Source organism: Pteropus vampyrus, unplaced genomic scaffold, assembly GCF_000151845.1.
Source record: "Pteropus vampyrus isolate Shadow unplaced genomic scaffold, Pvam_2.0 Scaffold81, whole genome shotgun sequence".
Lineage (NCBI taxonomy): Eukaryota > Metazoa > Chordata > Mammalia > Chiroptera > Pteropodidae > Pteropus > Pteropus vampyrus.
In genome coordinates this window covers 7522046-7544133 of record NW_011888862.1, presented here as the reverse complement: position 1 = coordinate 7544133, position 22088 = coordinate 7522046, and the positions used below count along the sequence as shown (strand labels likewise).

At 45.2% G+C, this 22088-nt stretch overlaps 1 protein-coding gene across 3 annotated transcripts in view; it reads left to right on the top strand.

The window, feature by feature from the left end:
* MAP3K15 (mitogen-activated protein kinase kinase kinase 15) overlaps window positions 1–22088 on the top strand; it is a 79071-nt gene that overhangs the window by 53349 nt on the left and 3634 nt on the right. For 2 of the 3 annotated variants that reach the window (XM_023532334.1, XM_023532332.1), the window contains exons 15-25: window positions 1143–1276; window positions 3338–3465; window positions 5657–5787; window positions 6022–6127; window positions 12960–13117; window positions 17465–17648; window positions 18495–18648; window positions 19070–19238; window positions 19950–20135; window positions 20724–20829; window positions 21733–21958. In XM_023532334.1, the coding sequence (XP_023388102.1) occupies window positions 1143–1276; window positions 3338–3465; window positions 5657–5787; window positions 6022–6127; window positions 12960–13117; window positions 17465–17648; window positions 18495–18648; window positions 19070–19238; window positions 19950–20135; window positions 20724–20829; window positions 21733–21958 (1682 nt within the window). The remainder of the gene's footprint in view (window positions 1–1142; window positions 1277–3337; window positions 3466–5656; window positions 5788–6021; window positions 6128–12959; window positions 13118–17464; window positions 17649–18494; window positions 18649–19069; window positions 19239–19949; window positions 20136–20723; window positions 20830–21732; window positions 21959–22088) is intronic. The other variant, XM_023532333.1, reaches the window with a different exon arrangement.

Sequence of the window (22088 nt, the reverse complement as noted above, 5' to 3'; positions counted from 1 at the left end):
AAGCTCTTTTAGACAGCACTGTTGTAGTCCCCCATTACACATATAGTTAAATCTTGTGCAACTATTCAGATTTGCCATTAATTCAGATTCTCCTAATGATTAATGAAATTTTACTATAAAGTTTGACTAAAATTAATTCCTTGAGGCTTCTTTCAGGAAAATATCAAAGAGGTTCATTTTAATAATTGAGTCAGGTACTTTAATTTGTAGCTTAGAACCAAAGTTTATTGTAGAAACAAACTGAGTGATGTACTTTGAAGATAACAGATATGAAGGCAGAGAAAGTTATGAGTAGAAGCCTTTTATGGAGCAGGCTGATGTCTGGTTAAGTCAGATAGTGATGGGGACCCATTAGTAATCTTAATCATTATGAACACTCCTAGAAGTTGATTTGGAAGTGACACAAACACGCATACTCATGCACACACGTTGTTCTGTGTGCTTTTGTAAGTTGGCACTGTGGAGTATAGAAAAGGACAGAATCTGTTGCTGTCTCTTCTTTAAAGAAGTATTGCTCAGCCTAGAGTTCTGTTTGTTTTAATCTTTGAGAAAAATCAGCGAGAATGCAGATGTGCACCAACTTTTGATAATAAGTTTTGGGGAACAAAATAGCAATCCTAATTGTAGGTCACATTTTTACAGTATGTGTAATGCTAGATCTATACATCTAAAAGGTGTTGGGGAGCAGCAAAGCTTAATACTTTGTATTAAGACAGTTTTAATTTTATTGACCTTCAATTCTTTTCTGGGCTGTAGAAGTTTGTTTTGTGACAAATTGATAAGGTATCATGCAGGAAGACACCTATTTTGGGAAGTTGATATGCTAAGAAGCGTTTTTAAATTACAACATTAAAGTGGGGAGAAATGTCCAAAAGATGAGCCAGCTGCATTATACATGAGCCATATTTGTAAATTTCTTAAATTCCATTTCATAAAATCATGTGAATTTATGAGTAACTGAGAATTCTACCCCTTTAAAGTGGTTATTTAATGAGAAGTATATAACCTAAGCAAAGTGACCTGCCTGGTACTCAAATAATGTTATTTATAAATTTTTTTAAATGGCAGGATAGCGTTTGGGCTTTTATGAAGCTTCTCCACAAGTTGTATGCTTTTTTATCTTGTTATTTTTCCTTCTTTAGTACGAGTATGACTATGATGAAGATGGCACTCGAGTTGTGCTGGGGAAAGGCACGTTCGGGGTTGTGTATGCTGGAAGACATCTGAGTAATCAACTGCAAATAGCCATCAAAGAAATCCCAGAAAAAGATAGCAGGCAAGTTGGGGAGGGCCTTCTACCTTCCTCATTTGCCACCTCCATTCCTAAATCCTGCGCCCACCACTAACGGTGCAGAGGATTTAAGGAAGAATGAAAGCATATGCCATCAAACAATTTGTAATTCTCTTGTGATAAGGGGGATTTGCTTTTGTTATCTGCATATTATAAATAGAGGAAATGGAACCATTTCATTTAGAGGCATGTGGATAGCAGTCATATTTTAAAAGAAAACTAGTTTTATTTTTATCCATCAACTAGGTCTAAAGTTTTACATTTTTATGTAGACAGTTGTTTGCAAATATTTAAAAAATGCGACGCGGTACTGTAATTCACACTGCACCAATTTTAAATAACTATTATTTATTCAGATGTATCATTACAGAAAATCAGATGTGTTAAAAAGAAATCGAGCTTTTTGCAATACAGACCTTTTTTATACCCTCACCCATAGATTTTGGGCTACTTTTTTTTTAACCACCAGTACTACTAACTTATTTCTTCAACATTTTTAGAGTCTAAATGTTTATTCCTTTTAAAATTTATACCCCAAATAATTCTAAACAAGAACGCTGTAGTGTTGACTGTCAAGTGTTTTTGTAGAGGAGCTACATACACAGTCATGGCCGAAGCATAAGAAATAATAGTTGCATGCTCCACAGGTGTGGTCAGACCACATCTGCAGGGTTGCCTTCAGTGCTGGACACTGATGGCTAAATGCAAATTCTATCCAGGTGGCAGTGAATTATTAGGGATGGGTTACACATAATTTCTAGCAGCTATAAGACACTTCACCATTCATTCGTTCATTCACTTGTTCGTTCATCTGTTCATTTTTAATAAGATTGCATGTTATGATATTTGAATTATAAGTCAACACCCGAAATGAACTCATCCAACTTCTTCCAAGGCTGAGGAAGATTAAACAACTTCACTAAGGACATGAAGAAGTAAGACTAGCATTCAGTCTCTTGAATTCCTTGTTCAGTATTCTCTGACTCTCATGATAGATAGATACATTGTTTTCTGAGGGGAATTGCTGACAGGTGCCACCTTCAATTGGTTGCAATAGTTGTTTCAGCTTTCCATTGCCAATAGTTGTTCCTGAGATTTTAGAAGGGACCTTAGAGACTGTTTTGTCCCATTCCCTAAATTTACAGGAAACTTATGATACTGGGCACCTTCTCTGCGCCAGATTCTGGGCTGGCTCTGGGGACTGAAAGGTGACTAGGATAAGCATCCTTATCCCAGGATGCTTCCTGTTTGGTGGGGAATGCAGAGACCTTGCTTGGGAGCCAGAGTGACAAGTGCCATAATGCAGGGGTACGCTCTGTAGAACATAGGAGAAGAATGAATTACTTTCCCTGGGTGAGTTGTGGCAAGTTTGAGAAAATAAATCTTCTTTGTTCTTTGAGGGATGAGTAGGAGTTTGTCTGGCAGAAAAGCAGGCCATAGCATTCTATGCTGAGGGACAAACAGAGCTATTAAACACTGTTCAGAGAACAAATTGTTGTTACTTGAATGTAGGATTGAGGCAGTAGGGGCTTTTGAGATGAGGCAGAAAATTTAAAAGATTAGTTTGACCTGAGTTTGAAGGTCCTTGTGTGCCATGTTAAGCAATGTGGACTTTGTGTGGACTTTGTGAAGGGAAGTGATGTGATGAGGTGTGTGGTTTAGAAAGAGAGAATATAGTGGCCAGGGGAGAATAGATTAAAAAGGCCAGAGGCGGGGCTTGGAGGTCCATTAAGTGGCTGTTGCTGTAGTGTGGTGTGAATGTGGAATGAGACTCAAAGGCAACTGAGGACAGAACCTTGTAGAACACCACCTTTCATGTGGATTAGTGAAAGAGGCAAAGGATGGTTGGAGAGTTCAGGCCCTAACAACAGCAGTAGTAGCAACAGCAGCCATTCATTGTGTACCTACCACACACCAGACACTCCACTGGGTGCCTGAGAAACTTGACACACTTTGGCCCCAGCAGGGCAGGTATTAGTGAGGTGTGTTGTGGACCCTGAGCCCCAGCGATTTGGCAGGTGACACTGGCTTTGTTTTTCCTACTAGGTACTCCCAGCCTCTGCATGAGGAGATAGCCCTGCGTAAGTACCTCAAGCACTGCAATATTGTTCAGTACCTGGGCTCTGTTTCTCAGAACGGCTTTGTCAAGATATTCATGGAACAAGTCCCTGGGGGTGAGTAGTCCCTGGTCTTCTGGTCTCACAGTCTGCAAATCACTGGTGGAAATATAATATGTGCATCATTATTCATCTTGCCATCTTAAAAATTACAGACCTTTTAGATGTTGGAAAGCATTTGTTTCTCAGAGGAATTGGATGCAGACTTTCCAATGTCACATGAACAGTCTGTTTCTGGTTTGTTAATTCAGTCTCAAATATTCATTGAGCTGGGCTGAGCGCTGGAGACAGATGAATAAAGCATAGTCTCCGGCCCTGAGGCCTTCACAGCCTAGGAGTTTAAAGGTGGCCCAGAGAAGAGGTGACTGATGTTTATTAAAATGACATCGCAGAATAATGTGTTGACAGTGAAATCAAACACCAGTACTTTATCCACAAAATCCCCAAATGCAAGCAGTATGGTGCAAGGATAAGAGTTCCTTGAGTCTGGAGCTATTGTCTAGTTAGAATTGGTCCTTCCCATCTGCAAGTCGTGTAACCTCAGGCAAATTCTTTTTTAAAATATTTTTTTTTATTTTTCAGTTACTGTTGACATATGATACTATATTAGTTTCAGATGTATAACATGGTGAATTGACATTTATACAGTTTATGAAGTGATCACCCCAATTAGTCTAGTACCCACCTGACAGCATACATAGTTATTACAATATTATTGACTCTATTCCCTATTCTATACATCACATCCCCGTGACTGTTTTTATAACTGGCAGTTTGCACATCTTAATCCTTTCACCTTTGTCAACCATCCCCTTACACTCCTTCCCACCTGGCAACTATCAGATTGTTCTCTGTTATCTATGAGTGTGTTTCTGTTTTGTTCTTTTTAGATTCCACTTATATGTGAAATCATATGGTATTGATCTTTGAGTTATTTCACTTAGCATGATATTCTCTAGGTTCAGGCAAACTCTTTACTTCTCTGTGTCTTCAGTCTTCTAAATAAATGAATTATAAAATTAGAGTAATAATTACTGTGATAAGTGGAATAGTAATAGTTATTGGAGTAATAGTGACCTTATCTTAGTGGGTTGTTCGATGGATTAAATGAGAAAATGTATGTAAAGCAATTGAAACAGTACCTGGCAGAGAGCAAGAACAGTACCTGGCAGAGAGCAAGAGTAAGTGCTCATTTAAAAAAAAATAAATTATAATGATAATTATGATCTGAATACAAATATAAAAACTTCAGTTATAAATCTATTCATTCAACCAACAATTATTAAGAGCTTACTATTATATTAGGAGCCTAACTATATATATATTAAGAGCCAGACAATGGACTAGATTTTGAGGGTTACATTAAGGAGAAATAAAGTGGTTTTTTCTTCTCTCACGTTGCTCACAGTCTAGCAGGAAATATGTTAGTTTCTGTTCACGTTAATTGCTATTCCAAGCATGAGGTTTAAGAATGACAATAGAATTAGAGAGGAACATGTGCATCCCCTTTTACAGATGGGGAAACTGAGGCATAGAAAGTCCCACAGCACTGTGTTAGTAGGGAAAGCCAAGACTGGCTGATGCCCGAGGGCCTGCACAAAGACCTCTGAAACATCGGAATGCAGTGAATGGAGGTTTAATTTGGCCTAAAGTTTCAATGTTTATTAGTATAATTAAAGGATTATTAAGACAGCCCTGTCCCTGTGGCCTAGCATTGAGGGCATTTCACAATGAGAATGGAGAGACCCAATCTCTTCCAGTCCTAGTCCGTTGTCACCCCGAAGAGCCCCTCACTCTGGTCCTATCCACCTCTGATCTCACCATGGTATGAAACGTGGCTTTGACCTACGCTAAATGCTAAGACACTTGTGCCAGGTCTGAAGCGTTGGGCCCCCTCACCTAGAGTCAGAGAGCATTGCTGTGGTCTCCTCCTGACTTTGTGCAGCTGAACAGAGCTAAACCCTAGGGTGGCCCCGCTGAATTTCCAGGGTCACAAGGGGTTCCAGTTCACCCTCCACCTCTGGTTAAGCTGATATGCTGTTTCACCTACAGTCCCTTCACTGTGCTGCTCACACATCTGGGAAACAGGCAACAGAGAGAAAATGAAGATGTCGTATTTAGCCCAGATACAGTAATGCTGGTGTGATTGCTTACATTAGGTTAGAAGCATCACCTGATTTTATTTCCCTGAACTCTTAGAATTGAATCTTCATCACTCTGATGAGTTTTCTGCTGCGTCTGTTTCCAGGAAGCCTTTCTGCTCTTTTGCAATCTAAGTGGGGGCCAATGAAGGAGCCTGCTATCAAGTTTTACACCAAGCAGATGCTGGAAGGCCTTAAGTATCTCCATGAAAACCGGGTTGTGCACAAAGATCTAAAGGTACTTGCTTGTCTGAGCGAAAGAGGCCTCATTTGTATATCTCAGATCACATGAGCTGCTGGCAGTGTCTGGAAGCTCACCAGCCCACAGAAGAGAAAGGATTGAGCATGGGAATCCCCAAAGTGCAGTCTGGTCTTCCTATAGACTTGTGACTGTTTCTTAAGGTCCAAATCTGTGTCATGTTCGTTTGTCAAAATCCATCTTTAAGCATTTAATGTTCTTCCTTTTCTTAAGGGTGATAATGTTCTGGTGAATACCTATAGTGGAGTGGTGAAAATCACCGATTTTGGAACCTCTAAACGTTTTGCAGCAGTGAATCCACGTGCAGAGACTTTTACTGGTAAGCAGAACAGAGCTTTCTATGAGGTGGCCATCTAGGAGTTATGCTTGCTCTGCAAGCTACAATCCTTCAAGAGTTAGTTACTGAGTGCCTAAGTGCAGTGTGGGCAGTTGATAATGAAAGTGGATGGTGTATTGTCCCCAACTTCAAATTCCAGTTTAAAAGCAACTATAGCAAAAACTTTTATCCTTGGAAAGAAGTACCGATTTTGAATAAATAAAGGTTATGATCTCTTAAGGTATAAGAATCACAAAGATCTTGCTTGAGAGAATTATGAAACAGCACTTGTAATGTTATAACTTCAAAATAAGCTATAAAAGCCAAATGACTATTCTCTGTCCCTGTAGCATCAAGCTGTACAGTGAGTGGACAGATTTGGCCTTAGTTTGGGTGAATAATGTCTCAGCTTTGAAAGACTTTTCTTCAACAAGGGAATTGTATGTCGGCCACTGGACACCCACAGTAGAGACACATTCCCTATGTAAAGGGAACTTTTATGCATCAGAAATGACTTTTCAAGTTGTAAACCAGGGGTGGTACATGTACCTCAAAATGGAAAAATATTATACCAAGAGCTCCACCAGAATCTGCCAGAGAGTGTATTGAATTTGCATTCATTGTTTCTGAAATAAATATACATATATCAGCAGGTATATATGAGTATGTATATATGTATGTATGAGTGGCACATTTTTTTACTACCTTAATTGAAAATGACTTACATTTTCCTCTTTGGAAGCCACCAGTTAGCTTGGCACTGTGTAGCAAGAGGATCTCTTATATGACAAGGAATTATTTCAAGACATAAACCCCCCAACAATTTGTCTCATAATTAGCATCCCCAAAGAGAAAAAAAATTCACAAAGAAAACACATGTATAATTCATTATCACATATCACATTTCCCAAGTAATTGGTTTGAGGAGGCATGAATTTTGCATTGCAAAATAATGCAGGGGTGTTTGGGGAATAATAAATATGGGGTCTTATATTGGGTAGGAAATTCCCCTGCATATAATTACCCTTTGCAAAACAGAGCAGTCCTGTAAAGAAATCTCAGCTGGTTGGTGCAGAACTCTGGTTGGGTGCAGGTGGGTGAGGTGGGCCTTTCCACAAAGCTGCGCAGAGGCTTTTAGAACCTGGAAGGAAATCTAGAGGCTTTGGGCAACTTCTTGGCCTAAAGTGCTCCCCTCACTGCTCCATCACTGTTCCTCGGAAGGGTTTTCACATGCTGTGAACTGGCTAGAACAGGAGGAAGGGCCTTTATGGCCAGGGTCAGCTCCCTTTGCTTTTGTTTTAACAGTTTTATCGAGGTATAACTTAAAAATCGTAAAATGCACCTGTTTGAAGTGCACAATTCAGTGGTTTCTAGAAAATTTTCCAAGCTATGCAGTCATCACCACAAGCTTGGTTTTGAACATTTCCATCACCCCAAAAAGGTCCCTATGCCACCTTATAGTCAGTCCTTGTTACCACCCAGCCCCAGGAACCACTGATCTGTTTGCATGGATTTGTCTGCTCTGGAGATTTCGTAGAAACAGAGTGATACAGCATGTGGTCCTTCGCATTGAGCTTCTTTCACTACATATAATCATCTTGAGGTTCACCCGTGCTATAGCCTTTGTTGGCACTTGGTTCCTTTTCTGGCTGAATAGCATTTCATTGTATGTCTAGACCACATTCTTACCAGTTACTGGTCATTGGGATTATTTTCACTTTTTGGCTATTGTGAATAACACGGCTTGGAACACTCACATAACACACCTTTGTGCGGACACTTATTTTCATCCCACTTGGGTAGATAGAGTTGTGGAACTCGAGACTGGAACTCTGTTCTTGTCTATGGCTATAAACATCCTTGGTTCAAATTCAGGCTCAACCACTTGCTAGCTGTGTGATCTTGGGTATGTTACTTAACCTTTCTGTGTGTCATTTTCTTCATAAGTAAAACAGATGCTTATAGTACCTACTTCATAGGGCTTTTATGAGGATTAAATGAGTTAATATTGATAAAGTGCTTTGAGTAGTACCTGACTTACAGCAAGTGTGACCGAAGTGTTTGTTAACTAAATAAGTACTAATTCGCACTTAGAAGTCAGAGGTTATTAGAGCTGGCAGGAGCCTTTGAAAGAATTGAAATTTATGAGTGTAACTAACATGTTGAACCTGTTGGACTCAGAGGGTGTTATTATAACAGCCATTTTATTTTGTCTCCCACCGCCCTTTACATCCTATGCAGAGCACCAGTCCCTTCCCGTGGCTTTTTCAGCCATCCTTAGAAAACAAAGAGAAAGTCTGAATGGCACTTTGAGAAGCAAACAGTCTGAATGCACTACTTGAAAGAGTTCAGGCCACCCATACTCAACAATGCTCTGGTCCTCATTGAAAGGGCAGACTTCTCTCTCCTGCCCCCTGCTGCTCCAATGGCAGGCAGCACCAGAGGCAGGGTGGCAAACCAGCCATCTGTGTAGTTTACCGGCAGGGGACACATGCATATGGAGCTCTGAGTGGGCCCCCAAGGAGCCCATGAAGGCTTTGGATTAGGAAGTGGAGTCCCCTCCCACCAGGTCCATCCCTTAGGCAGGGCAATGAGAAGCTGTACCTTACTTCTCATTTCTGTACTTCATTAATACTAAAATTTGAAACTTTGGGCTCTAATGCTATCTCATGGGGCCCATCGAAGATGCTAACATGTGTAGCCTCTTTTCAAGTGTGATTATATTGAGTGGAGGTTGAGTTGCTTGAGTCACCATGGGTCCACACCCTTCTGGGGACAGCCCTTCCCCAACTTCCCTGATGAGAGAAGGTAGACCTCCCAGCATAGCTCTCTAAAGTAGTTGCTTTCAACACCCTTCCCCCCACCTCCAGTCTCTCTCAACCCTTTGAACCCCTTGATCTGGCTGGGAGATTCCTGGGCTGAGGGCCCAGTTGTCTGAGATCCCCTTAGAAGTATGCACCTGGGGGTCTCTCTCTCACCCCTCGCCTTGGTATCTGGATCAGATTTTGGCACGTCAGTCAAAACTTCTAAATCATTATTCTATGCCATGTATTTTCCTTGCTGGTAATTTGAAAATCCTGCTTGGGTGATTGTCCAGGAGCCCCCAGTGGATTTCATGTCCCAAAGGGGCTGGGTCAGAGCCCGCAGGTCTTGTCACCTTGTTCTGAACTCTGCACCCGTGCATGGGTGTCGGCACCTGAGAGCTGTGGCTCGGTGGCTGATCCAGTGAGCAGTATGTGAGCACAGCTGGGAGAAGGGCGGTTTAGACAGGGAATGAAGCCCTTTAGAGAACCATCTTTAACGCAAGCAAATTTTCCAGCATCTCTGTATTATTCAGATGCCCCTCATGGCATCTTAACTTGGTCTTCTCAACAGAAGCCAACCTTGGATGCAGCCCATAACATGCACACCACCCAGGGACAGTCCCTTGACTCTTTGAAGTAGTCGTGTGGATCCATCTCTCTGTGTCGGCTGTTTACTATGAGTGGATGGTTTCTCTCTCTAAGCGCAGTGGTAAATAAAATGGAGCATCTAGTTTTCCACTGTTGCTCTACACCTTCCAGTCATTTGGAAAAAGTCACGTTATGTCTTTAGAAATCTTTGCATCAGCTGCTCTTATTCAGGCAGCTTTTTCTTTAGTTTTGCTTTTCCTGGATTCATGACATAGATCAGCAGTGTCACAGCGTATAGATCCAAATTTGGAGACCTGGGTTCTAGCTTGAGGAAATCTCCTAGCTGTTCTGAGCCTCAGTTTCCACAGATGTGAAATACAAATAACAGTATATAGTGCGTCCTTTACCTGACCTAACAGATTCGTGAGCGTCAGATGGACAGCGCTACATGGAGATGCTTTATAGGCCATTAAGTGTTAATCAGAAGTTAGATGTTGTGGCTAGCAGCCTCCATAATGGCTCCCAGTGATCCCCACATGCTGGTATTCACAGCCTGTGTGATTCCCTCCCCTTGAATGCGGGCTGGACTTAGTGACTTGCATCTGATGAATCCAATAAGGTATAAAGGTGGTATGTGACCTGGAGGCCAGGTCAGAAAAGGTGGTGGGGCCTCCCTCTTGCTCGCTCTCTCTTGGATCACTTGCTCTGGGGGAAGCAATGTCTTGAGCCTCTGTATGGAAGATCCCACATGGTAAGAACTGAAGCCTCTTCCCAACCCTTGCATGAGTGAGTGGGCTTGCATGTGGGTCCTCTAGCCCAGTCGAGCTTTCAGATAACTGCAGCCCCTGCTGACACCTTGGCTTCAGTCTGATGAGAGACTATGGGCCACATTTACCCAGTCCAGCTGTTCCTGGGTTCTGACACTTAGAAACTATGAGATGATAACTGTTTTTTAAATTACTAAAGTTTGGGGGTAATTTACGTAGCGATAAATAACTTGCCTTTAGAAAAGGTGGTATTCAGTATGGTTCCATATTAGGAAAATCTCCCAATTTATCATTAAGCAGACTAATTCTTCCAGTTACGAAACAGTGTACTAAGGTGGACAGTTATTCGATCAGGGCCAACAAACCATTGCAGTGCAGTTTAGCACTATTTCTTACTGTTGAATAACTAAATTTATTCGCTTGCTCTTTTAAGAATTAGCTTTTAGTGATTGTGTTAGGGTCCAGGCAGGAAAATTGAAATCAACCCGGCTATTTTTACAGAGAGAATTTAATAGAAAAAACTGTTTTCTTAGACTGAAGTTTCAGAAAGCACCCTGCAGCCCTAGGGCTTGGGGGAGCATAGGGGAGGGTGGGATTTGAACCTCTCAGGAGAGGGTGCCTATAGTCTGGAGCAGGTAGCTCTGGGGGTGCAAGATGAAGGTGGTTCCGGAAGTATGGAGGGGATCACAAAAGCTAGAAACGAGCCAAGCACTGCCACTGGAACCAACTGATGGAGAGGAAGGGCGAGCAAACTGGGAGGCACCTCTCCTGCCTCCTTCCTTCCAGGCTCTCTCACTCCCTAGCACTGCCCTAGTAGCAGAGCCTAACAGGGAGTAGTGGCAAAAAGGTGGTTTGCAGAGTGCCAAACCCAGTGTCACAGAGCAGAACTGAGAGACAATGTCTTAAAAAAAAATAAAAAGCTGTCATTTCTGCCCCGCTGCCCTGTTGCACTCACTGATCCAACCCGATTTATATTTAACTTTAGTAAGAATTAAATAAAAATTTTAAAATGTTAAATTAAAATTCATTTCTGCTCTCTCACCAGCCACATTTCAAGGGCTTTACAGTCTTATGTGGCAGGTGGCCACAGTAATGAACAGCACAGAATAGAATATTTTCATTACTGAAAATTCTATTCTATTGGTCACAATTTCCCTAGAGCCTTTCAAAGGCTCATAGGAAGGAAAAATGCTAATAAGACATTGCATCATTAAGAGAAGGAAGTAGCAGGTGGTATCTGCAAACTTTTTTTTAAACCAACGATCCCTTTGTTTTCATCGATCAAGACTCAGGAAACCAGCTTTGGTTGTGTGATCTTGAGACAGGCACTTGAATTTCTCTGGGCATCAGTGTTCTCTATTCACACGTTGGCCAATGTCATCCACAAGTTCGTTATTTAGTATAAACCTCTTTGTCAGCACATTCCCCTTTCCTCATGCTTAGTTTCAAGGAAAACCAAAGATTTTACTTCCTAGGGTCTTTGATTATCTTTCCCGCATCTCCAGCAATCCTTCAACAACCTCTTCTCTCTGTGCCATGTCTGGTCACCACCTTCCCTGTGACGACCTTTGGTGGCTCATGACCCACAGGAGACAGTCCAAAGCCAGAGCCTTTGGAACACACAGCTTGCCAATAGGCTGCACCCTGGCCACTGCCTCCTTCCCTCTTCCCACTGCCCCCCCCCACCCCGTCAGATATGGCTTATCGCTCCCTGGATTCACTCAGTACTTCCCACCCATGGATCTTTGCTGGAGCTCTTCCCCTTGCCTGGAATCTTCCCATCCTTTGGTCTACCTCTTCGGCCTTTGTAGCATGAGTCTGGTTCACTGGAAGTCTCAGCTGCTGCCTCTTTGGATTTGACACCATGTTCGTGGCAAGGTCATGCTTCACCTCGACTATTCCTAGCCAATGATTGAGGATGGTGGGGGTATTAGAGTGAATGTGAGACTCTTCCATTGGGCTACTTTTGGTCAGGAACCCCTCGCTGGCCTGGCTGAAGCTGTCTCAGAGCTGCTCTGCCATCTGAGACTCTTCCTACCCAATTCTTCCTTCCCCAGGTGCCATCTGCACTGCAGTCTGACAGGTCTCCCTACCTATCCCGCCCCCTCCCCCTTTATCCTTCATACACCTTCTCCCCAATAATCTCTCATATGTCTAATCCTTTCTTGGCATTTACTTCTGAGAGACCCAAACTGACCTAGCCATAGCTTTCCCCGAACCAGGCAGAATCAAGCACTTCACATCCATATTTTTGGAGCCCCCTGTGTATACCTCTGTTATAGCACTTACTACATTTTGCCATCACCACTGCTGCCGCCACCATTACCACCATCATCACCATCATCATGTCTGTCTTCTCCTCTAGGCAGCTCCTAAAGGTCAGGCACTGTGTTTCTTACATTTTGGTGTCTGTATCTGGCATGCATTAATATGTGCTTATTGAATTGGACCCATTTCTCTTTCACGGGGCTGTGCAATCTTCTCTCAACATGATTAGTATTAAAGGTAGGCATGTTGCATGTCTCTGGTCAAAGATACAGCCACATCGTTTCTATATGAGAGCAGACCCCATCTGTCATTCATATGAGAGTTAAAGTTCACATACTTGTTTACTAATGGTCCACTTAATTTTTAAGCAAGAGGATGCCTACAATCTTTTTTCTTTTTTTCCAATAGGCACTATGCAATACATGGCACCTGAGATTATTGATCGAGGACCTCGCGGGTATGGTGCCCCAGCCGATATCTGGTCCCTGGGCTGCACTGTCATTGAGATGGCCACTGGCAAGCCTCCGTTCTATGAGTTCAGCGAGTCACAGGCAGCATTGTTAACAGTAAGATATTTCATGATTCAAGTTGCTGGTGTCGGGGAAATGTAATTAAAATCGAAATCTTCTCCCAATCCAGAAACCTCTCCACAAAGGTAGAAGAGAAAGGAGCGTTTTATTATTGAATAAGCCTTAAATCAGATTGTGATATGCATCATAGGCAATTCGCTAAGAAATTACAAAGATAGAAAGAACTCTCAGCCTTATATTGAGCCAAGGAGTACAACCCTTTTCATCTGTGTTCTCAAGAGAAATGCTACCTCGTCCTCAGGTACAAGGACTGGATGGCAGCATTGGTCACAATTGCTCATTCAAGATTTGTTGGGGTGACGATCTGTGTTAGCTAATAAGCTTTACCCAAAGGAAAAATAACCTCAAATCTTTAAAATGGGAGGTAGTTTTAGAGCAAGGCGCCACTGAAGTTGATCTAACCCAGGGATCCCCATCCCCAAGTCCGTGACCTGTCAGGAACCAGGCCACACAGCAGGAGGTGAGCGGTGGGCCAGTGAGCAAAGCTTCATCTGTATTTGCAACCACTCCCCAGTGCTAGCATCATAGCCTCGGCTCTACCTCAGATCATCAGGCATTAGATTCTCATAGGAGCACCGGTCCCTGGTGCCAAAAAGGTTGGGGACCATTGTCCTAACCCTCCCATAGAAACTGAGAGGTAGGGGGCCACCATCTTCCTCGATGATGACATTTAAAGAGATGGCTTCCAGGTCCTTGAGAAAGACATTCCTGGCAAGAGGCTTATTTAGCTTTTAAAAATATTGACATACATCTCAAAGAGACAAAGAACTTAAAAGTTTTCTAAAATAAGTGCTTTAAGAAAAGAGAGTGTCTCTTATTTTCAGCAGAGAGAATTAAGCCTCTTATTTTGAATCTATTTGCCCTTACACTGGGTAAGGCGCAAAGACCACATGGGTCTTCGTTTTTGGAGAGACGGTTTCTGCCTGGGTATGGGAGATGCAGGGGCTTTGGGTATCTGATGATGTTTGCTTTGTCATTCTAAAAACCCTCCCAGAGCTAATAGGAAGGGCAACCCATGCACATCAAGGCCCACATTGGACTACCCAACCCATTGGCCACTGTGGGTAGGGCTTTCACTGCTGGGACTGCTCTCTTGGGAAGGGACTTGCTTGCTGGTGACTCCAACAGAAGCTGATGCCAGGACAGTCCTGTGTGTCCAAGGTCAGGTCTGTGGCTTCTTGCTCTGTGTATACTGGGAAAAGTTGGAGTGGACTATAGTCTAAGAGTCCATTACCAGCACTGACCTCGCATGAAGCCTTTTTATTCACCCCAAGGCTAAGATGGAAGAGGGGGCCACAAAAGGCCAAATGGCCACTGCTTACGTACAACGAGATCACAGTGCATCGAAGCAGCCTGATTGAACAAGATTCCAGAATGCGATTCCTTCCTTCCTGCCTCGCTGCCAGGCACAGTGACTTCTCAGCCTGCCTGTATCTTTGCCAGGCCTCCAGCCCAACCTCTTTGGCAGAAAGAATTCAAAGGCACAAGCGCAGGTTTCTGCCCATGAGCTGAGTGCAGCCTGCTGTGCTGTGGCCGCTCTCCTTGGCCCTGCCGCTGCAGAAGTTTCTCAGAGCTTCCCACCTTCCCAACAGCTGTCAGGCAGCTCCAAAGCCAAGATCTCAAGTTGACAAGTGTAATCCCAACAAGACCGTGAAGAGGTAGTCTAGAGGACAGCAGTGACCTTCCCTAGCCCTTTAATTTCTGTCCATGATGGAGACAACTGGGGCTGCTTCAATCTTAACCTGCCGCTTCAGTCACAGGCATTGGAATAAATAGTAGCTGGTACTGAGAAAAACATCAGGGCCCACCTGAGAGCCATGGCTCTCTGCTTTATGATCTGCTGCCATCTTTTTGCAACACTCAGGACACCTGTCTGAAGCCTGCAACTTGCTCAGTTCATCAGTCAGGCACAAGTCACTCCCATCTCTCTCTTCCTCCTGTTTCTGGTAGCTAATTAGCTATACAGTGTTTGAAATATATTGATTTTTTTGGATGGCATATAAGGTCAGTTTTCATTGCAAACTAGAAGGCTACTATTAAATAAGTAATGTCCCCTGTGTTCTTTTTGCAAAGCTATAGAAATTATTTCAAGGCTCTAGAATCCTTCAGAAAAATTTCAAGAAACTTCTGGGCAGTGTCTGAAACAAAAGGAACTGATTTTTCCCCAAAGGGGCTTTTATAGGTTGAATTGTGTCCTCCAAAAAAGATATGTTAAAAAAAATATATATGTGTTGAAGCCCTAACCCCTAGCACTTCAGAATGTGATCTTATTTGGAAACAGAGTCTTTACACAGATAACCAAGTCACACTTAGGATCAGTCACACTGAGCCTAATCCAAGAAGACTGAAGTCCTTATAAAGGGAAGTTTGGGCACAGAAATGGACATTCACAGAAGATGATGCGAAGAGACACAGAAAGAACGCCACGTGAGAGTGGAGGTGGAGACTGCAGTGATGCGTCTACGAGCCAGGGCCCATCGGGCAGGGCCAGCCACCACCAGACGCTGGGAGGAAGAAAGGCAGGACTGTCCCCGGGAGCCTTTGGGGAGAGAGCATGGCTGTGCTAACCTCTTGATTTCAGACTTTTGGCTTCCAGAGCTTTGAGACTAGATTTCTATCATTTTAAACCACCATGTTTGTAGTATTTTGTTCGGTGGCCCTGGCGAACTAGTACAGGGGCCTTTTTGAGTAACAGCAAAACACCCTTAAAAGCTGTACTTGCAGGATGCCAGGATGCTATCTATGTTCTTTCTGAGAGCCAGGGGAGAAGCCACCCCTTACTTCTTTGGGTTCTTGTCCTGATTTTTTGTCTCTGGTCCCCCTAGTTCCCTTATGACCCCCACCCCTCAGGTAAGGAGTGCCGCCTGTAATGTGCCCTGCGTTGCAGATCTTGGGGGCTGAATTCCCTTTAGCATTCAGTGTTCTCAAAATCCGAAATTTGTTTTAAATTTTTATTTTATTATGGTAAGAACACCTAGCATGAGATCTACCCTCTATAACTTTTACTTGCACAGCACTGTCTCGGTGACTCTAGGTACAATGCTGTGCAGCAGGCCTCTCAAGCATGTTCATCCGGCTTAACTGAGACTTTATGCCTGCTAACTAGCAGCTTCCCATCTCCCCCTCCCCCATCCCAAACTCTTGAGCTGTCTTTCGTGCCCCTGAGTCAAGGGACTTGGGGATGTGAAGTCAGAAGGCTTGTGCTTTGCTCTCTGCAGCAACCAGATTTCGCTTAAGGGGGCAAGGGAGGCCGGGCCAGTCTTCAGGGGTGCCAAGGAGCTGGGACTGGGGTGTATCTGGAAGCCAGAGGGCTTCTACCCAAGGCTTGTTGGGTAGGCTCAGAAAAGATGTGGGGAAGACTGTGGACTTTACGATAAGAATTCCTAAGGAGAGAGCCACCCCTCATTGTCACAGTTATGCAGGAGTTATGCAAGATGGACAAGCAGGACCTGTGGAAGCATTGTCATGTCACAGTGACACGTGACAACTCAGCCCCAACTCCTGCTCCCCTCCAGGTCACAGGGACAGAGAGCCTTTAGCAGGACAATGGTGAACTGGCCAGAAGTGGGAGCCGAAGCAGAAATTGTAGCAGGAACCTGAAGAGGAAAGGGCAGTGCCCCTCCCTCGGCCTGTTGTACCCCATGGGGATGAGGCTATGGGCCGTGAGGTACCAGCCTCCAGGTTTGGCCTGCACGTGGTTTGCAGCTGGAGGGGGTGGGGGATTTGGGCTGTGAATGCATAGACACTGAGGTGAGTGGGGCATCCTTTGGGGACCCTGTATATCAGGAAACAGAGCACAGATGCCTTCGAACACTTTCAGAGCATCCTGCTGCAGACTGTGGTCCCAGCCTCATCTCAGTTATCTTTTGTGTAATAAGCCACCCCAAAACTTTAGAGGCTGAAAACAATCACTTTATTTCCCACAATTCTGTGGGCTGACTGTTGGCTCTTCCACTCGTGTGCTGGCTTGGCTGGAGCAGGATGCTCTCAGAGGACCTTGCCCACATGGCCTTTCACCCTTGGCATCCTCCCTGCATGGTGGTCTTAGGGTTCCAAGGGAACTGGAGCAGAAGCCCCAAAGCCTCTTAAGGCCCAGGCTCTGGACCTCTCCCAGCAATGCTTCCCCCACAGTCTATTGGGAAAAGCAAAGTCCCAACAGGCCAGCAGGGGCTTAATCACGGTAAGGGTCACTAAAGCTGTCATTATGCTCCATCCCCAGCCCCTCAAAGGATGGCAGGTGTAGTAGCTTTGTGGTGAAGGCATGTATACCCAGATTCGCCTGAGGCCTCAATTTCACACCAGTCATCTTTCTCTCAAATGCAGGTGGGGTTCTTTAAGATCCACCCTGATATTCCCAGCAAGCTTTCATTGGCAGCCAGATCCTTCATTCTATCCTGTTTTGAGCCTGACCCCCAAAAACGTATCACCGCTGCTGCCCTACTCAGAGAAGGTTTCTTAAGGCAGATGAACAAGGGCAAGAAGAGCCGAATTGCTTCCAGGTTATCAGGTGAGGCCTACCAGGACAGCTGGGTGACCCCCAGGCCCCAGGCTCCTCTGCTGCCCAAAGAGTTCCAGCTCTCTAGAGTCCTGAACTTTCCACATGGCATCCATTTTTGTGGTGTGGGAGGCGGGGACTGCAGGGGAGTGGGTGCAGCAGTTTTGGGTTATCAAAACCCAACCAATGAATGTCATTCATTTTCACAATGGAGGTGCACAGGAGCCCCACAGGTGACAGCAGTGCCCCCCCCCCCGCCGCCTTTGTTAAAGTCTTTCCTCTGGGGGTTGTGCTGTGGCATGAGACGAGAGGGGCCCTGGCCTAGCTCGGGTTTTGTGTCTTCCCCACCTGCAGTGCCTGGCGCTTCATTTTTGGAGCCTGGCCTGTCCCCCTGGGATGCTCCTGACGTTGATTAAAGGGCGTGTCAGGGAAGTTTGCCTGTGGCTACTGTCCGGCAGGCCTCTGTAGACAAGTGACCCCTCTATGGTAGTCCTACTGGCAGTGACCTAAGAGTGGTTCCTGAAAAAGAAGCCATTTGTTCACTTTTCCCTGATGTGGATGGAGTCAGAAGGCAGGACAGAGCTCCTCAGCATCTTGCTCCCAGAGCGTGTCTATGTCAGCGTTTTCCTGCAGACTGGTAAGAAATGCAGAGCCTCAGCCCATTCCAGACCCGCTGAAGCAGAAGCTATGTTTCACCAGGATCCCTGGGTGTTTACATGCACCAGTTAGAGCAGCACAGCATGAGTTCTCTCTTAGCCTCCCCCTCCTTCTCTGACTCTCCCCACCTCGGAGCCCCCCACCTCCCTCTCTCAGCCTCCATCTTCCTTCTCTGAGCCCTTCCATTCTGCCCCCACGCAGAGGGTGCCGAGGACCCCATCATGTCCCTGCCCTTGTTGGATGATCCTTTGGACAGCAGCGAACTCAGGTCTGTTTCCCCGGCCTCAGACATCCAGTCCTACTCTTTCTTGAAAAATGCTGATGAGCCCAAGGACGGACTCAGTGACCTGTTCAGGTACAGCCAGCCCCATGGTCAACTGTAGGCCTGTGAGGAGTGCTCATTCCCAGAGGCAAAATACCTCCCAGGTCAAAACCAGGTGGTTGTGAAGGGCTTTTGCTTCCTTTCTGCTTGGTCAGGGCGATGGGCTGCCAGCAGTGCGCGAGGAGGGCATTGTGTTCGCTCATCGGTTCCCCTCTCTGTTCTCCCGCATCTCCCTTCCCCGTCCCATCTCCCTTCCCTGTCCCTCCTTCCTCTCCCAACACTGGTACTACGGGATTAGAAAACACACTGCATCCCTCTTCCCTCAGCCTGCCTCCTGCAATTTCATCTCCTTGAGGGCAGGGCTGCAAAGGAGTCACCTCTTAGCCCCTCCCCCATGAAGTCCTAGCTTGGAGGCTTTGCTCAGGTAGCTGTTGTCGCCTGTGTTTGTCCACAGTGTTCCAGATGAGAGCCTGGCCTCAGAAGAGCGGAGCACAGTCAACTCCGACAGGTACCTGGGATTCTTCCTGCTGCGCAAGGACAGTGAGCGCCGTGCTAGCCTCTGCAGAATCCTTTGGGAGGAGCAGAACCAGGTGGCTTCCAACCTGCGGGAGTACGTGGCCCAGGTACAGGCTTGGGGCAATAGGGGGAGGTGTTAATGTCCAGGTCCCCGAACAGATCCAACGGGACCAAGATTCCTGCTACCTTGGAACATTTGCACGGTTACAATAATCACCATAAGTATTTCCCAACGTCCTTCCCTTCTCCAACACTACAAAAGAAAATACAAAGAAAAAGACTTCGCTGAAAGTCTTTGCAGAACACTGCAGTGAATCTAGGCATGGATGGGGCAGTGCTGCCCCCTGGTGGAAACCAGCCAAATGGCAGCACAAAGCCCAGGGGCTCCCAGCCTTTGCCTGACGCTGGGAGAACAGCCACTTTGGGGAGAAAGGTTATGGGTGAAAATATTGGAGTTTTAACTTATTTCGGATAGGGAAAGTGCCTTTTAGGAAGAGACCACTGCCCTACTCTGTTCTTTCTGACAAGGCCCGTTCAAGGGAGTAGCCATCCAAGGTTAAACAGGATGACAGAACCATCCTAGAGGGGCTTAGTTGTGACAGTATGTGTGGGCCAGCGAGACGACGAGGCCACAAAACCCTCTAACAGGAAAGATTGAGTTTCAGGAACATAGACCCTGTGTCACCTGAGGTATCCTCAGTTCCTTTAGCAAATGCATAATGGAGAATCTAAACGTAGATTGGAACAATAGTTCTTGAATTTTCCCTTCCTGACTTACTCAGTAAATGTAATTTGTGTGTATATGTGTTTGTGATCAGAGTTCTGGAGAGTTGCACCTCTCAATTGGCCACATCAAGCAAATAATTGGGATCCTGAGGGATTTCATCCGCTCCCCGGAGCACAGGGTGATGGCATCCACAATATCAGAGCTAAAGGCGGACCTGGACTTTGACAGCTCGTCCATCAATCAGATTCACCTGGTACTGTTTGGATTTCAAGATGCCGTAAGTATTCCATCTGGCTCTAGAGAACGTGCCAGAAGGCAGGATGCCCACTGAAGCAGCTCATGGCCAAACCCCTGGAGTTCAGTTACCATCTTCTCCCACAGTGCCCATCTCTGCTCACCTGTTTATACCTGAATCCCAAGTTTCAGCAGTTCCTTTTAAACATTGAATACGCAAGTGCAGGTGAACAGGCCGACTGCATTTGGCCATGAAGAGCAGGAATATAGGATTAGGGAACAAGTGGCATCCGCCAGTTTGTGTCTCCCCAAACAGATGTGAGTTGCTCCAGGTCTAAGACCATGTGTCCCAAGCCACCAACACAGAGCCTGAGGTTTCATAGGCGCTTAGTAAGTGTTCGTTGAATAAGCAACAGAGAGGGCCAGTTCAGGTAGATCTGCTCACTGTACCCATCTCCTGGACCCCAGGCATGGCTTAAGGCCAGCTTGGAGACTCAGTCCAGAAGGAACTTAGCGTAGAAATCCAGAGTAGCATGATTAACACTTTATCTCAGAGTAGAAGCAAATTAGTAAGAGCTCATATTTCTTAGAAGTACAGTGGGCCAGAAATTGATTTTTGTGATTTTTTTAGGTGAATAAAATTTTGAGAACCCACTTAATTAGACCCCACTGGATGTTTGCGATGGACAACATCATCCGTCAGGCGGTGCAGGCTGCAGTCACCATTCTCATCCCAGGTAAGTGCCTGCTTCTTGGTCAAGGTCACCGTCAGGCTATAGAGATCAGAAATGTTCTCTGCACTCAACAGTTGTTGCTTTCTCATTCCCATTTTGGCTGTATGCTTCTCTACAATAAAGTAATGCTGTGACAGACCCTTTGGGACTAAGATTCTGTGATTCTAAGAATTTCTCCCGATGCTGTATTTCTACACCCTCTGGGCAGAGCCCAGATTGCATGTAAACTAAACTGCTGATCTGAAAGGGAGCATGACCCTCCAGCACCTCCTCTGGTGTGCTCAGAAACACCTGCTGTTGGTTGATGATTTAATGGCTTGGTGTCCTCTCTCAGAATCACCATGTGGTAGCTATAGAAACCTTTGGCTTTTGTTGACTCTGTTACAACAGCTTAGTACAGAAGTTGATTCTCCTTCTATGGTGACTTCTTTCTATGAAGGGAGGTTTGCAACACTTGTGTTGACACTGCCACTTCTTCTCTTGACTTTACTCTCTCCCTGTCTTCCGCCTGCTCCCTTGAATGCACTGGAGCCCAGGCTCAGCTTCCAGAGAGGCTCATTCATCTCAGATCTGTATTACTCCCCACTCCAAGCAGGCAACTTTCTGCAGTAAAAGAACACAGGCCAGGTTGGAATCCTAGCTGTGCCTCTTTAAAACTGTCCTTAGCTAACTAACTTAATATCTTTAAGCCTCAGTTTTCTCACCTGTAAACTGGGGGTGATCATCTTTGCATACAGAGAGAACTGAGTGAAATAGTCTCTCCATTTATAAAGTCAGAAGTCCCTGGATAGAGCATTGCAATGACCAGGTCAGCCTCCTGAATAGCCTTATTTGCTGGCATGGGACACAAGCTACATGAGGCCCTGATATTGTTGAACTGTGGTCCTTTCTTCTGTGATTTCTCAGAGCTCCAAACTCACTCTGAGCCCGGCTCAGAGACCGAAGAGGGGGATAAGGACCCAGGTGAGATGAAAGAGGACTCTCCCCCACCAGACCCGCCCAGAAGCGAAGCACATGCGAGATACGGAGGGAACAGACCAACAGTAGCACTTGTCCAGGAGGTCCGGCTTCAGCAGCTCTACCAGCAGCACCTGAGCCTCAAGCTGGGGAGGCTCAAGCAGGAGACCAACAGGTCAGCAGGGGTGAGACAGTGACTTAGACCAGCAGGCAATGGGTTTAGTTGTTGGTGCCTCACCCAGGTCTCAGAAAAGCATCTTCACCAAGGAACTGGGCAAAGGGGTATTCTCACCGTTTGAACTAAA